The sequence below is a fragment of the Macaca fascicularis genome, chromosome 6 (genome assembly GCF_037993035.2).
Source record: "Macaca fascicularis isolate 582-1 chromosome 6, T2T-MFA8v1.1".
Taxonomy (NCBI): Eukaryota; Metazoa; Chordata; class Mammalia; order Primates; family Cercopithecidae; genus Macaca; species Macaca fascicularis.
In genome coordinates this window covers 60,290,187-60,304,447 of record NC_088380.1, presented here as the reverse complement: position 1 = coordinate 60,304,447, position 14,261 = coordinate 60,290,187, and the positions used below count along the sequence as shown (strand labels likewise).

Sequence of the window (14,261 nt, the reverse complement as noted above, 5' to 3'; positions counted from 1 at the left end):
AGAAGGCCTTTCAGAAGGACAAGGTGGGGTTTGTTCTCTGACGTTTGCCCCGTGACCCCTCACGTCCCTCAATCTCCACCCTGGCTGTCCTCTCCTCACATTGCCCTCAGCCAGACTGGACCTTCAGGTGCTTGTGTTCACCTCTCTCCCTTCTCTCCTGTCTTCCTGTCTGCTCCATCACTCAGGTCTTTCCAGAAGCCATTGCCTGAAACCCCCTGACTCCACACCTCCCTTGATTAGGCCCCTGTGCTTTTGTTGTGTGTTTCTCAATTAATAAGCAACTGTAATAACTTGATTAGCAGTCTCTCATGCTCACCATTGAATCCTCAGTACTAAATAAGATGCTTGGTATCACTTGTGGACAGAATAACCCATGCATAGGATCAGCCACTTCAATCTGCCCCTTTCCAAGTGAAGTCACTAATCTCACTTTATGGATTAGGGATAGAGGGAGACACTTTAGAGTTGGATTGCTCCCTCCCTCATATCGCAGGTGACCCCGGAGGCACTTCTGATGGACCAACTTTCTAATATCACTTGGGTGCACACTCTTCTTTCCAAGTGGCTTTCTTCTCTGGTAGGCTACAGGCCTCTTTGTTTTATTGATTCTGCATCTTCAACTCCTGGCAATACCTGGCACATAGTAGGCACTCTATAAATAGTAAGCCAAACAACAAAAGCACAAAACCAAAATAAAACAAAAAACCAGAGAGATGTAGTTTGGAAGAAGGAATGGGAGTCACTTCTAAGGAGGATATAATGAATAAAATAATCACCCTCCTGGGAGAAATTGCAGAGCAAACTAAATGTTTTATATATTTTACCAGTGGAAGACTCTGGCTCCCACTCAGCCATTTCATCATTTCTGTAAGCACGCAAAACCAGGAGGTTATCTGATTATTGCTCAACTTTGTTTCGCTAATGCTGAAATCACACTTTTTCTTCGCTGAAGGTAGGGATCACGTTTCTTCTTCCAGGGGCCAATTTCACTCATGTTTCTATTTGCTCTTTATTATTATTTTGAGACACTTATTAGGGGCTGCAAAAGATAGGATCTACTTAGAGGTATGTGAGGACATGAACCGGCTTCAGGCTGTCAAACCAGGTTTTAACCTAGTTCCTTGCTTTTCTCCAGAGGCAATGGAAATTTCTGGCCACCAGCTGGGACTAGGATTGATTTAGTGCCAGGGAGGTGAAACGTGGGAAAATATATGGATATTGTTTATTAATGTTACTTAGTCATTCTCAGCGGTAGCTTTTATAATTTAGAAAACATTTCCTGGTTTTGAAAACTTAACAATACAGCCTCTGAGTCTGTCAGAAATTGAGGTGGGGGCATTCAGTAATGGGGAGGCCTGGAGGATAAACTCAGCTAGCCAGTGGGTATGTAACTGCCATCTGTCAACTTTAATGACCTAGCTCTACATTCTAGTTCTATTACGTTTAATTATTAATGCATATTTTAATGAGAGAAAAGGGTGCTTATGCATATTTGGGAGAGTCTGTAGGGATCATATTCATCTCTGTATTAACTTCCTGTCTTCATAAAAACACTGGATTGATAGTGGGGAAAGCTTGGTTTGTGTCCTAGCTCTGTTTCTAACCAACTGATGACTATATGCAAGTCCCTAAGCTTTTCTAAGTCTGAGTTTACTCAACTATAGAGTAAGGGGTCTACTAGGTCAGTATAGTTTGGTTCAATAAATGCTTGTTTACTGCTTGCCTGTTTTAGGTCAGTTTCCTTAGTGAGAAAGCCTGAGTGAGGGATTGTGGTGCTAGTGAATCACTGAATGATTTTTTCCCAGTAGAGAATGTAAGGAAGTGAGGGAAGCAGGATAAGGCAGGAGAAGATGCCAAGCGAAGATGTGGTTTCAGCTGATGTAATCTCAGCCTGATCCCAGAAGGGAATCTGGAATATGAATGGCAATGCAGAGTTCTACATATTTTATAGCTCAGTTCCAATCAATCTTTGGCTGTGGATTGCTCTCCAGGGTAGGGGATGTGATTTCACTGGAGTTTTTGGATAAGGCAGTTCAGCAACTGAAGGATGGGTGCACCAGCCTGTTAAAAGGGATCGAAATGGGACACCAACAGAAACTGTGACACTACCTGTGTGCCAGGCACTGTGCTAGGTACTGAAGAGATGAGATATAAAAGGTATGGTCCCTGATCTTAGAAAACTTACAGAATAGTGCAGGAGATAGATGCATAAATAAGAAATTTCAATGCAACTTGGTAGGTTCTAGGATAAAGACATGCACAGAGGAGCAAAGAGGGGAGTAGATATTGCAGGTTAGATTCCCCAAAAATTTGCTTGGAGCTTGACTACTCTGATGATTAATTCCTGGGTCTGAGTCTCAGCTTATTTGCCCTCCTGCTGTAGGAGATGAGAAGGACTTTGCTAAAAGGAAGGTCTTCTGGCTTTCATACTTAGTTTGTAATTGTCAACTAATCTTTCCCAGCTTTTCCTTATCTTTTCCAAAGCTTCATTCAAGCTTGGCAATAGGCACCCAATTCCATTGTCTTCACACTTACTCTGTATTTGCCTTGTTTTTAATACCTCAGTATTTCAGAGCCAGGCCTAATGTATTCCTTTCTGCTCTTACACCAAGACAGCTCACCACCAGTGAAGTCTGCAGTCATTGCCAGGGCTCTCTGTGGTTCACCTACCACCAGTGACAGCGTCGTAATTACCATTTGAGTAGTGGTGGTCCAGCTCCAAATCTTATCTTAGCATCTGCTTTTTCAGACCACTTCCAGTACCAGTTGTCACAAGTTGGCCTTCTGGGGAGGCAGAATCTGAAATGGAACTTAGTAAGCAGGAGGTTTATTAGAGAAAGCTTGTAGGATCAACTCCTGTGGAAGGGAAAGCAGCATTCTGGGGTAGATGGAGGAGTTGAATTGCAATTTCATCTCAGTTTAAGCCTCAGCTACCTCTCTTGAGAGTTGTGAAGAGGGAATGACTGTTCAGAGCTTTCCAGAGTTGGGGTGAGAGAACACTGAGCTTTTTATAACCCGTGTCAGATCTCTGGGTCACCCCAGGAAGCAGATATGGCCTTGGGAAAGGCAACTTTCTTCACCAGGATCAGTCCCTGAAAAGAGATAATAATATAAAGTGGAATAGTCATTGCCTAATACATTTACTAACATACTTCTTTTGTTATTTTCCCCTTAGCATCTTTTTATGGTGAAAGCTATATGGAGTTCAACATCATAGAACTTTCCTCTGAGCTATCTCTTCAATTAAAATTTCATACCAGCAAACCACAGGGTTTACTTTTTCTTGCAGCTCGGACAAATGACTATTGTATAATATAACTTAAATCAGGAACCTTACGGGTATGATTTTAAATCTTTAAAATACATATAAGCATAGAATTACTGGAAAGAAAAGCAGTGAGAGAGAAAGAGAACAAAATAGCTACATATATTGATTGCTGTTATTTCACTAGAATAAAGTGATGGGCCATTTGTATAGGTTGGGATCTTCTCCAGTTTTACTAGCATGTCTTAAATATTTCAACTTTAAAATTTTCTGAGTTTAGTATGTAATCTATAAGCATGGGAAGAGTTTTCATGCCCAAATTTCTCTCTTCTTTTTCTTTTGTGAAAGGCCCCATTTTCTCAATAAAACAGTATGAAATGAAAAGTGAGATGGGATTGATTAATTATGATTCTTTCTTTTTCAGGTAAGAGTAAATTTGGGTAGAAGTGAACAAATGCTCCTTTCTGAGCAGAGATTTCATATGGATGACTTTATTTGGCATCTCGTGGAACTGCGCTATGTTAAGCATAATATTTCCTTTGTTATTGACAAACGTTACGAGACAACTGGCCAAATGGCAGCTGGTGGGATGCGTAATTTGAGTTTTCAACATGGAATCTACGTAGGAGGCCACAGGGCACTCGATGTACCTTATCTGGATGGAAAGCTCCCCAATTTTCGAGGATGTATGAAAGATGTGGTATTTAACCAGAGGGAGATCCTTACATCCCTTAGATCTTACCCTGGTTTTAAGAAGGTTTATGAGGTGTCACTAGGATGCAATGATGAGTTTTTTTGCAGGGGAGGATGAAGCCATCAATTTCTTTAGCTCCAGATTCTCTGTCACTTTTCCAGAATGGAGAGTGCAAAGACAAGGGCTATTGGAATTTACTTTGCAAACTGTAACTCAGCAAGCCTTGCTTTCATTTCAGTTGGGTAAGGAAGGAGATTTTCTTGCTTTGGAAATAGATGAACGTCTATTGAAGCCTTATGTAGAAAGGCTTAAAGTAAAACTCAGCTTTCTTCTTTTAGTTTTGTCAGTGACAACAAGAGGCATGTTATTCAATTCAAATTCACAGGGGAGTATCTGGACCTAACAGTAGATGAAAAAAAGGTAAGGAAGTCACTGCCTTTGCAAAGCAAACCATTTGTATCTGAAGGAGCCCTTTTTGTGGGAGGTCTTGATAACCAAATGTGGGAAGAAGTAAAGAGGTTAGAACTCGCCTCTGTGCCTGGGAAATTTGCTCGAGGAACCTCTTTCAAAGGGTGCTTAAGAAGCTTGGAAGCCGATTCAGAAAAGAAAGCATTAAGGGATGCCCTTGTTTTCAAAGGTATTTCTGCTGGTGTAAAACTGAGAGTGTTGACAACACAAATCCTTCCATAACAGCGATAGAAAATCTGCTTCAGTCAGAAGTTTTCCTTTCCACTGTCGTCCGTGAGGTCATCAAGCCTTTTCTTCAAGATGAGAGCAGCGATTTCTTGGTTTTGAGTAACTTGGGGGTCCAAGAAGGTGGACCTTACTGGAACAAAGGCACATGAAGCTGGATGTGAAATTTAAGGATTTGAGTATCCATCATTCTCAAATACTATTTAAAATACAGGAAAGGCCTATACATGGGTTCCTTCCATTAGATGTGCCACCTGAGCAAGAAATGGAGATGGCTTTTACCATGTCAGACTTATGGCAAGGAAAAGTTTGGTATGTCCACAAAGGTTCAGAAGAACCTATAGATTATTTTACATTTTTGGTTTCTTCCAATAGCAAGAAAGAAATGCCATTATATCTGCAAGAACGTGTTCCACATATGTTTAACATTATCGTCATTCCAGTCAACGATCCCCTGTACCTTAAGGTACCAGAAGGAAACTTGCTTCTTCTATTTGAGAACTCTAAGAAACAACTGACCCTAAGTATGACAGACATGTCAGACTCTGACACAGATTCTTTGAGTCTTAGTATTTCAGTTCTTGGCAACTTCAATTCAGATGCTGGGTTTTTAGAAAATGCAAATGATCCCGGGAAAGCCATTAATCATTTTACACATGAAGATTTAAGAGATGGCAACATTTTCTATGTGCACAGGGGTCATCAAAACTCTCAGATTGTTCTGAGAGCAAGTGATGAAGAGCTGGTTAGTAATAGAGCAGTGTTGCGAATCATGGCTGTTCCTTGGGACTTTGCAGTGGCCAATAGAATTGGTGTGGTCATAGAACAGGGTGGCACTCCTCTGATTACACGGAGTAACTTGTCAGTGGAGGTTAATGGTGAATGGCATGAGATGGAGACCTGCTCTGACATCACTCAGTATGGCCAGATCCAGTGGCGAGAGTCAAGTGGGAAATTGAGACAAGTTAGTTCCTTTTCTCAGCGTTCTGTTGATCAGAGTCAGGTCCGGTACTGTAGTACATTCAAAGAATTGCAGCTAGAAAATTTTACGTATCACTTTAAATTTAAAGTTAACATAGAAGGAAAAGTTGGTGAAAAGCTGATATTTCCAGTTACAGCACAATGGCTAAAGTTTATCCTTCTGAAAAATGTTCCTCTAGAGATCAGTCAACTAAACAAGCACATACTGAATTCGGATCATTTGCAGGCTGCAACAGAGGGTGTGGAAGTAGCTGAGAGGGAACTACTTTTTAAGTTACTGATCCCATCTAAGAAAGGAAAATTGCTACTTGGCAATAACGTTCTAAAAACAAACTCAATCTTCAGCCAAAAAAATATTACAGACTTTAAGATAAGTTGCGAACCTCAGGAAAAGCCAAGGGAAGACTCACAGGATACTTTTAGGTTTTTGGTTGCTGCAAAATAGATAGAATCAAAAGATTATACTTTCAGAATCAGCTTTAAAGCAGCTAAGACATACATTATTTTAACAGATTATTTTTAAAAGAAGGAGAAGGGAAATTAATTTAAAAATCAGAACTGTTTGTTCAAATTTTGGGCAATCAGATCTTCCAATATAAAATCTCCAAAGGCCCTCAACATGCGAAGCTGAAACTGCTTAGCTTGTCTGATTCTCTGGAAATAAATAACAATATCACTATGTTCACAAATCAAGACAAAGTGAGTGAACAGCTGATGTATGTTCAAGATGACTCTGAAACTGAAGGTGATGAGTAGTTCTTTGTTGTGGCCTCCACCAAAGGACCAGGGGAACAGTCAGGGATCTTGACTCAGAGCATTCATCTACGGAAATAAAAGTCACCGTTTCTATTTGGTTAAAGAATGATGAGAAACTAGTATGCATGAGAGATAAAGTCTTTCATGTTGTGCGGAATGACCAGCACTTATTGACCCTGGCAGATCTCTGTTGCCATGACCCTGACTTAGATTTTGATGATGGGCAGTTGCTGTACACCCGGCGGGGCATCCCAAATGGGGATTTGGTGTGAGCCAGCGACCCCACTCATAAACTCTACCAGTTCAGGCAAGAGGACCTGTGGGAAGGGCACGTGCTTTTCGGGCATCAGGGTGCAGACTCGGCCCGCTTTGTGCTGTTTGTGACAGATGGTGTCCACTACACATCGTCTGTTCCTGAGGTCAGTGTGTCAGACCCTTATGTCCAGATAGCCAACAACACGGGGCTGTTCATACAGAGAAGAAAAGATGGCAGCCTCACAGCGGCCAACCTAAGTATCACCACAAACCAAGATGTCAGAACAGACCACAAGATTGAATTCTACATTGTGCAGGCCCCAAAGCACGGCAGGATCCTGGTCAATCATTCTGTTTCCCACTCACTTTCTCAGGATGACTTGATGACATGTGATTGATAGGTACGATGGTAGTGGCAACTTTGATGTATTCAACCTGACAGTGAAAGTTAAAGCCACATGCTTAGAGGTGGGAGTGGGAGTCTGTGTTCAAGTGTGTGGAAGGTCACCCACATCACACACAGGTTCTGCACATCAAGACTCTTGTAGTTGAAGAAAGAAAAGCAGTAAAACTGAATACCGGAAGGCTCCAGGTAGGTAATTATCCTATCCATAACACCAAGAATTCTCATTCTCACAGGCGCTAATAATCTGTTTGCTTCTGAAAGCTTTTTTTGTGATGATTTCTCCCCTGGTATTAGGAGTGAATTTTTAAAAATATAGATGCCGTTGAGAAGAAAACTTGGAAGATTTCATGATTTTGATGCTATCAATTTTCCTACAGTTGGAAATGGAATGTAAGCAATGCTCAGGTTTATTTTAAAGCTGGGCTCACGTGTGCATATGTGTGCATGTATACATTTAGTACAGTAAAAACTTGGACTAAGGAAGAGAGGTATATATTATGGTAAATTAAGAGATCTTTTATTCATTATTCATAGCAACACTGCCAATACTTCATTTGATTTGAGTTATATTTATGATGTGCTGAAGCACAGTATAAAAACTTGGAGTAATTTAACAAATGTAAGAAACATTCCCAAGTTAGCTGAAAACACTATATTATATAGTTTTTTAGTTCTGAATGTGGCTTTGTTTAGTATCCTGAAAATGATGGTTAAAACTAGCCCAGACCAGTGGAATGTCAGAGGTGAGACCAAAAGTCACCTGGTTTCCCGGGGCTCCTACTGGAAACTTCCAGCAGGCACAGCCATGCTGATCAGAGTTAGGAAGGGGTGTACTTCTTTTGGGTAATGCTGTATAGGATGTGGGAAGTGTAAGCTGTGATTTATAACAACTGGCCACAAATGCAGGCTATTCTGAATCTACCCTCAGGACTGCAAACAAGTTTACTTTTTTGCTAGATGCAGCCAATAAAATTAATTAAAAATGAATTCAAATCAGAATGGGTTAAACAGTGAGTTTTGAATAAGAGTTTGAATAGTGAGTTTTGAATAAGAACTAGCTTTTTTGTTCTTTTTCAAAAGCTTATACTTAAGTTTCACCACAAGGGGGCATATGCAGCCCAATGACTACACATCAGTTATAATCAGATTTGAGATGGAGTTTGCTGAATTTAAAAAAAAGTATTGAAAATGCTGAGCGAGTTAAAATGGGGGATGAAAACTTTCCTCTCAAGGTCTTACAAGTTTACTGACCCAACTGCTGCTTCTTCTACCTTCTTTCACCTCAACCTTCGAGTCCTGGGGTTTTTGCTGCTGTGAATGACACTTGGTTGATACATTAGTAGCTGCTCAAGTGTTGCTGACCATTACTTTTTTTGTGACCAGGGCTGATATTAAAAATATTGGCATGGGCACCAAAATAGACTCAGGTTTAAACTGTGTATCAACCCTAAGTACAACTTAAGCCAATTGTGGACGTTAATATAAGACAATGTGGTTATCAACAGTCTTGACTTTTACATTTATTAGTATTTGTGTGTGTGTGTGTGTCTAGATATTGTGTGTGTGAACTCAAGGCTGGGCATGAAGATAATATTCCTTCAGAGGCAGTGTTCACAGTCGAAACTCCACCAATGCATCGATACGTCCAAAAATTTATACCAGAAGAAGGCAGCTTGGGTGCAGATGAAAAGTCCCCTTTGACTTTTACACAACCGGATGTGGAGGATGGCAATATCCTTTATGTGCAGACAACCCCCAACCAAGAACAGGACTGCTTTTCCCTGAATGTGATGAATGGTTTCCAAGTTGTGAGCGGAGTCGAAATCTTGGTCGATATCACGCCTAAGTGGATTCTTCTGCAGGTGCAGAATTTCACAGTTCAAGAAGGTGGCTCCAGAGCACTTCTAGAAGACTACCTCAAAATTCCAAGCAAATATTTTGAGGGACTTGACTGTGAATTTGTTCTGCTTGAACCACCAAAATACAGTGATGTCAAAAGTTCTAATTTTCCAAGAGGAAAGCTAATGAACTTTATCGGGAAACAGGTAATAACTCTCAGTTTATGTAATTGGGAATGTTGGGTAGGAGAAAAAATGGCTATTTATTATTTAGATTCATGGGAATGATGGGACCTTGCAGGGTGTCTAGTCGACCTCCCAACAGATGCTAGAAGCCCTTCCACAGTATCCCTATAGAGAGGTCATTCAGCCAGTGCTTAAACAACTTCAGTGATGGGGAACTTACTATTTGCTGAGATGAGCCCTTCCAATGTAAACACGCTCCAATTTTTAGATAGTTATTTAGGCTGAGCTGAAATATGCCATTTAAAAACTTTTTCTCCTAGGTCCTGGCTCTAGTGCCCCAGATTTATTCTGTACCAGAGGTACGTCTGGTACAGAATAAAACATTCACCTCCTAGATTCATTCATAGTATGATTCTCTTAGAATGATACTATTCTGGTACAGAGTAAATCATACACATCCTTTCATGAAAGCTTTTTAAGTATTTGAAAGAAAAGGTTATCAGATTTCCTTGAATTTTATCTTTTTGAGGTTAAACATCCCTAGCTTTCTAGCTTTTGCTTCTATGCCATGGGTTTCCTGCACTATCCTGGTTGCCCAGTTCTAGATGAGTGCCACGTTGTCACTGTCCCTCTCAGCAATGTCGGGGTAATGCCCAGGTATTTAACACAAGTATGCTTTAATCATTGGTGGATTTTTTTATTCATTCATTTTCTCACTCAACCAACAGATGCTTACATGGTACATTTTCCATATCACACCCTATAATGAACATAAGCTCTGGATAGTTAAAATGGTCCAGTCCCTGCAATCAGGGATCTGGGCACAATTGCCAACTTGGCATCCAATCAGCATAAAATAACCAAGGACAACTGCAGGCTGCTGTCATGTTTCTTTGCTTTGGGTTAGAATGGTCTTATTGTCAGACTGTACTTTCTTATCATGAATAAAAGAATGATTTCCATTACTTTCTTTTTAAATGCTGAAAAGTAACTTGCAGGTCCCCATCATTTCCTTTATAAGACCCTAGGAATATACACTCTCCAAGTTGGAAAACATTAACAACCACCTACCATTTTAGAGTGTCTTTGTCTAGTCAGCTAAGAACACATGTTTGATGCTTCGTTTTGCTTCTAAGAATTTCAACGCATCCATTGATTTGAATCAATTTACTAAACATCCTGTTCGAGTTACTGTGTGCAGTTACCATGGTCAGTGAAACATATTCCTCACCCTCAAGAAATACTGCTGAGCAATCAAGGGCACCAGGTTTAATATAAGGTGCACTTTTCTTGCCTCTCACATTGCATTTTCACAGTGGTGCGGTGGGAATAAAGATGCTAACTGAAGCGCATAGGGGAACCTTCACAGAGGAAATACTGTTTCAGCTAGACTTTGAGGAGAGAGTGAAAGAGCAGGGAGATAACAGAGCAGGAAACAAAGAAAAGCAGGGCAAGCAAAGGGAACAGCATGGCCAACGGCATTCTAGGTGGGTGGGGAGTTGTCCAGGAGGTGGAGGAGTGGCAGAGTGCACTTGGAGCTAGTCTGTGGAGGAGTCCTCCCCTTTGACCACAGGAGATGTAACCTGAATTACACGTCAAGGAGGCCAGACTTGGGGAGCCCTGGGGAGAAGCAGAGAATACTGAGGGTTGGAAAAGACCTTAGACATCAGTGCTTCTCAGTGGGGGTCCTAGGGAGGGTGACACTTTAGTGACCTCATGCAGGTGGGGTCCCAGGGAAGGTGATGCTTTAGTGACCTTGTGCAGGTGTCTTTCAGTCATGGCTTCTCCCTCAAAGGCTGGACAAACCCATCTAAGACCATTTCAAACCTGCTCTGCTGTGAGTTGAATGGAATACTTCTCTAAAAGTAGTTTGTAAATTGTAGTCCTATCTTCTGAGCACTAAATTTTGGTCCAATCCTGGTCAATTCAATGATTAATTGTGCTTCGTAAGAGGCATGTATTTAAGAATGACTGGTTGAAATGTATGTGTCGAGATGCAGGTGTTCCCTATGCATCTGCTGTGACAACATGCTGTTTATGTTATCATGTAGCCTTGTTCACAGAGAAGAGTCAAGGTCACGGGTCCCTGCTTTTGAGGTGACCCCTTCACATTGTCTCTCTCTAGATGACTCCTGTTTTGAGACACAGTCATTTCACTTACAGTGACTCTAACCTCTAAAAACTAGTGGCTGCAGCCTTTAGTGACTGGGAGAGGGAGATTCCCTGGCCATTCTTGCCCTTCATTCATTCAGCAAATAGTTTTTGAATATCTGTTTTGTGTCAGGGATGCCAGTTCTAGGTACTGGGGATAAATTGGTGAACTAACCAGGTGATAATCCCAGCCCACAGGGAGCATTTTTCCTGATGAGGGAAAGAGAGAGGCAGGAAGAAACAATACATAAAATAAATACATGAAATAAATGGTATGTTGAATGATTTATGCTATGGAGAAAAATAAAGCAGGAAAGGGAGCTAGGAAGTGCTGGCACCTTTACTGAAGTGTGTGTGTGTATTGACATTCAGTTTCTAATAGAGTGGTGAAGGAAGGCACCGTTGAGAAAGCAGCGTCTGAGCAGACCCCGGAGGAGGTGATGGATAGGTAAGCTAAGTGTATATGCGAAAAACATTCAGGCAGAACAAGAGCCAGAGCAACAGCTTTGCGTGAGGAGCACACCTGGTGTGTCCAAGGAGCAGCAAGTCACCCAGTGTGGCTGGCGCTGCAGGCATTGTGGGGAGCACAGCAGATGAGCCAGCAGATCAGGTGTGGGAGGGCCCGAGGCTTCACCTTTGACCCGGAGTAAGGAGTGAGAGGGGAGCACTGGGGGATGAGAAGATGTGAGCAGAGGAGCATCAAGTATGTCCCCGAACAGAGTTGGTGACAGGGGACCAAATACTTTTAAATCTGTCAAGATTTTCCATTAGTTTGTTTTATCCTTTAATTTCAGGCCAGCGGATATTGTTCTGGTTTTAGAAGTCTAGGGAAAGACAAATCCCCAACATACCCTCTCTTTGCCTTCAGATTAATATTATTAAATGGCATGTCATTTTGGGAAGTGCCACTCCATTAAGGAAATGATGTATTTTTCCAGGAGAAATACTCTGAACATGACTGGTATTCAAAGGTTACATTCCTATAGTGCATTAAAACTTCTCCTACCTTCTGCTCAGAGCCATCTTCCATGTTTGTTTTCGAATAGCTTAAGACAGCATGTTCCAGGAGCACACTCACAGGCCATGATCTGGAATTCCTCTGCCCACAGAACTCCAAAGAAATTCTCATAGCACCTGTGTATGAGTGGACACAACTTTCTCTTGAGACACTTCATGAACTTTTCAACTCGTGTCCGAAACACCTCTGAAAGATCAAAAGACTTTGCTCAGAGGAAGTACGCCACAGGAATGGGCGAAGTTGAACTGTTAAAAATTTTGGCTGTATTTTATCAAAATAAACACAATCCCACATACTTTTTCAGAAGTTCTGCTACTCTTGGGGTTTGGAAGTTCTCTGCTGTATGTTTGGGTCACAGACTCACTGCAGCTAAGTTCCCTTTTAGTTTTATAATCCTCTTGGTCTCTGATTTTGATTCTGTGCTCTTCAATATTTCCATCCGAGTTTTAAAGACATGAAAGGCATTTTGATCAAAGTTGTGGTTATGACAAATCCAAGAGGAATAACTAATTATCTGGAGGATGATTTCAGAGCAAACATTAAAAGGATGAAATCTGACCAGTCTGGGCAATGTGGTGAAACCTCCTCTTTACCAAAAATACAAAAAATTCCCTGGGCATGGTAGTGCGTGCCTGTCTTCCCAACTGCTTGGGAGGCTGAGGTGAGAGGAGCGCTTGAGCCCAGGAGGTGAAGGTTGCAGTGACCTGAGATCATGCCACTGCACTCCAGCCTGGGTGACAGAGTAAGACCCCATCTCAAAAAAAAAAAAAAAAAGATAAAATATAACAGAAGTAAAAGTAAATGTTTGCATTTGGATTATTATAGAGAGGGAAATCTGTGTTGTTAGAGTAACTTGATTTCGGTGTAATTCATGACAGTCTGTCCACAGCGGGTGTATGTTAGCTAGTTATGCATAGCATCCTTTATTAGTTACACAAAAACCTATTGTATTCTGAAGGAGAAGGAGCAGGATTATAGGAGTATAACCTCAGAAGGAAGTATAACCTCACATACAAAGAACAGTTAAAGGAGCAATGCATATTTAGTTTAGAAAAGAGAAATTTGGGCAAACTTAATAGTTGCTCTGGTCCATATGTCTCTAAAGGAGAAATCCAACCAATGGATGAATAGAAGTTTCAGAGCTGAAATTTAACAGTTTGAATTGTCAAACAAAGCAATTAGCAACCTCAAAAATTAGTTACTCACAACACACTTTCATGTTAGAAGTAGCACTTTTACCTCACATCTTCTGATGATCAGTCCAGCATTCTCTGTGCTACACCACATTGCTCAATCGCTTTGTTCCTCCTTAATCTTTTTCTTTTTTTGAGGATGCACAGGAAACGTTCAATAAATTCAAGAGGAATTCAGCCTCACAAATTATGAAATATTGAGAAATCATTCATCATGTAAAAACTGGCTATAAAAAGAAATCTTTCCTTTGGAGATAGCCTCTTCAAAAAATAAAAAAAATAAAAACCTACAGCCAAGCCAATAAAATGGAGCACATATCTCAGCAGAATTGCAGACAGTTATGCTGGTATTACTACTTTTAGTTGGTGTTGTGCTGGACCTTGAAATCAGTCCAGTAAAGCAAGAAAAAATATAGAGAGAGAGACAAAACCTAACAACTAAAGTGGAAAAATAAGAGCCATTATTTACAGATTATGTGATTGCCTATGTTAAAAGGGAAAAGAATAATATTAAGTACTTTGGACTGAACAATAACTCCCAAAATTCGTATGTTGAAGTTCCAAATCCCAGTGTGACTGTATGTAAAAATAGGATCTTTAGGAAGTATCATGAATTTATGTTGAGAGATGGCAGGGAGGAGACAGAGAGAGGAGAGAGAAAAGAGGAGAGAGAGAGGAGAGAGAGAAAGAGAGAGAGACAGACTGACCAACCTATTTGTTGGTCTCCATCATGTAAAGACATGAGGAAGTGGGCATTTACATACCGGGAAGAGAGCTCTCACCGGAAGCTGACCATGCTGGCACTCTGATCTCAGACTTCCAGCA

General features: G+C 40.9%; 1 protein-coding gene across 1 annotated transcript in view; it reads left to right on the top strand.

Annotated features, from left to right (window-relative positions):
* The first annotated feature begins 7,121 nt into the window (after positions 1-7,121).
* The window catches only part of LOC102140273 (hypothetical protein), a 52,844-nt gene continuing 45,704 nt past the window's right edge, over positions 7,122-14,261 (top strand). Inside the window, exons 1-2 of the mRNA XM_073993449.1 lie at positions 7,122-7,236; positions 8,625-9,095. Of these exons, the coding sequence (XP_073849550.1) occupies positions 8,682-9,095 (414 nt within the window). The 5' untranslated portion in view covers positions 7,122-7,236; positions 8,625-8,681. The remainder of the gene's footprint in view (positions 7,237-8,624; positions 9,096-14,261) is intronic.